Below are 966 nucleotides of genomic sequence, written 5' to 3' on the forward strand. Positions count from 1 at the left end.
AAACGATGCACTGTCAATTATTTTGTAAGTTACAGTAATAATGCAACATACATAACTGTTTTTTCTTTTATCTTTTTATATAAAAAAGTTCCTTTTCATGTGAAATAGTCTGTATGTGCTCTAAACTAAGATAATCTTATTTGTGCTTTTTGTGTTTAAATCTTTTTCTCATTAACAATTGATCGGCCTTCTCTACTAGATGAACAGATCTCCAAAACCAAACCAGTTTTTAAAATATATTATACAAAAGCTCTCCGAATCTCTTAATACAAAACACACGCTGGAATACAAATAAACCGATTAAAAGAACAATAATAACTACCAAAACCCTTATTCAGCCGAAAGAAAGAGATAAACTTAAAAATAATAACCAAGGCAACTCTACTGATCGAGTACCAGCACGCAGCTGAAGGTGACTCGTAAAAGGATCCCCATCGCTCGGCGACGCCACTCTTATTTCGCCTCTTTTCACGCCATTACACAAGCCACTTCTCTTCCAACATGTCTCCCAAGAAAGCTCTCGTTCTCCTAGCCGAGGGGGCAGAGGAGATGGAAGCTGTCATTGCTATTGATACACTGAGGAGAGGCGGGGTGAGGACATGTTGCGAATTTAATATGTTTGTTTTTGTGTGTGTTTGTGCTTCTAGGAATATGTATTGTTGTATTTGGATGATTGTTTGTGGTTGGTTTGGTTTCTGATGTCGTGTTTTCGTGGCGTTTAAGTGATGTTAGCCACTTTTGCTTTTGTCATAGTGTCTAAAGTTAGACCTGCACCGGTTGGGAAATGGGCCTTGGCTGCGCCTGCGGTTTCGCGCTCCAGTGTCTTGACTATTTTACCGAAAGCTCCGGTTGCGCAGTGTGGAATTCTCGAACTCTGCAGTGATCGCAGTCACTCTATTGTCTAGTGCCCCATGCAACACCCCCTCCTGGGGGGGTCTGCTATCCCCCCAGGAGGGGGATATCAGA

The 966-nt window shown here is 41.4% G+C and overlaps 1 protein-coding gene across 1 annotated transcript in view; it reads left to right on the forward strand.

The window, feature by feature from the left end:
- Positions 1 to 386: 386 nt before the first annotated feature.
- LOC119585714 (Parkinson disease protein 7 homolog) overlaps positions 387 to 966 on the forward strand; it is a 13,308-nt gene continuing 12,728 nt past the window's right edge. Inside the window, exon 1 of the mRNA XM_037934401.1 lies at positions 387 to 591. Within this exon, the coding sequence (XP_037790329.1) occupies positions 502 to 591 (90 nt within the window). The 5' untranslated portion in view covers positions 387 to 501. The remainder of the gene's footprint in view (positions 592 to 966) is intronic.

The sequence above is a fragment of the Penaeus monodon genome, chromosome 20 (assembly GCF_015228065.2).
Source record: "Penaeus monodon isolate SGIC_2016 chromosome 20, NSTDA_Pmon_1, whole genome shotgun sequence".
NCBI classification, from domain to species: Eukaryota; Metazoa; Arthropoda; class Malacostraca; order Decapoda; family Penaeidae; genus Penaeus; species Penaeus monodon.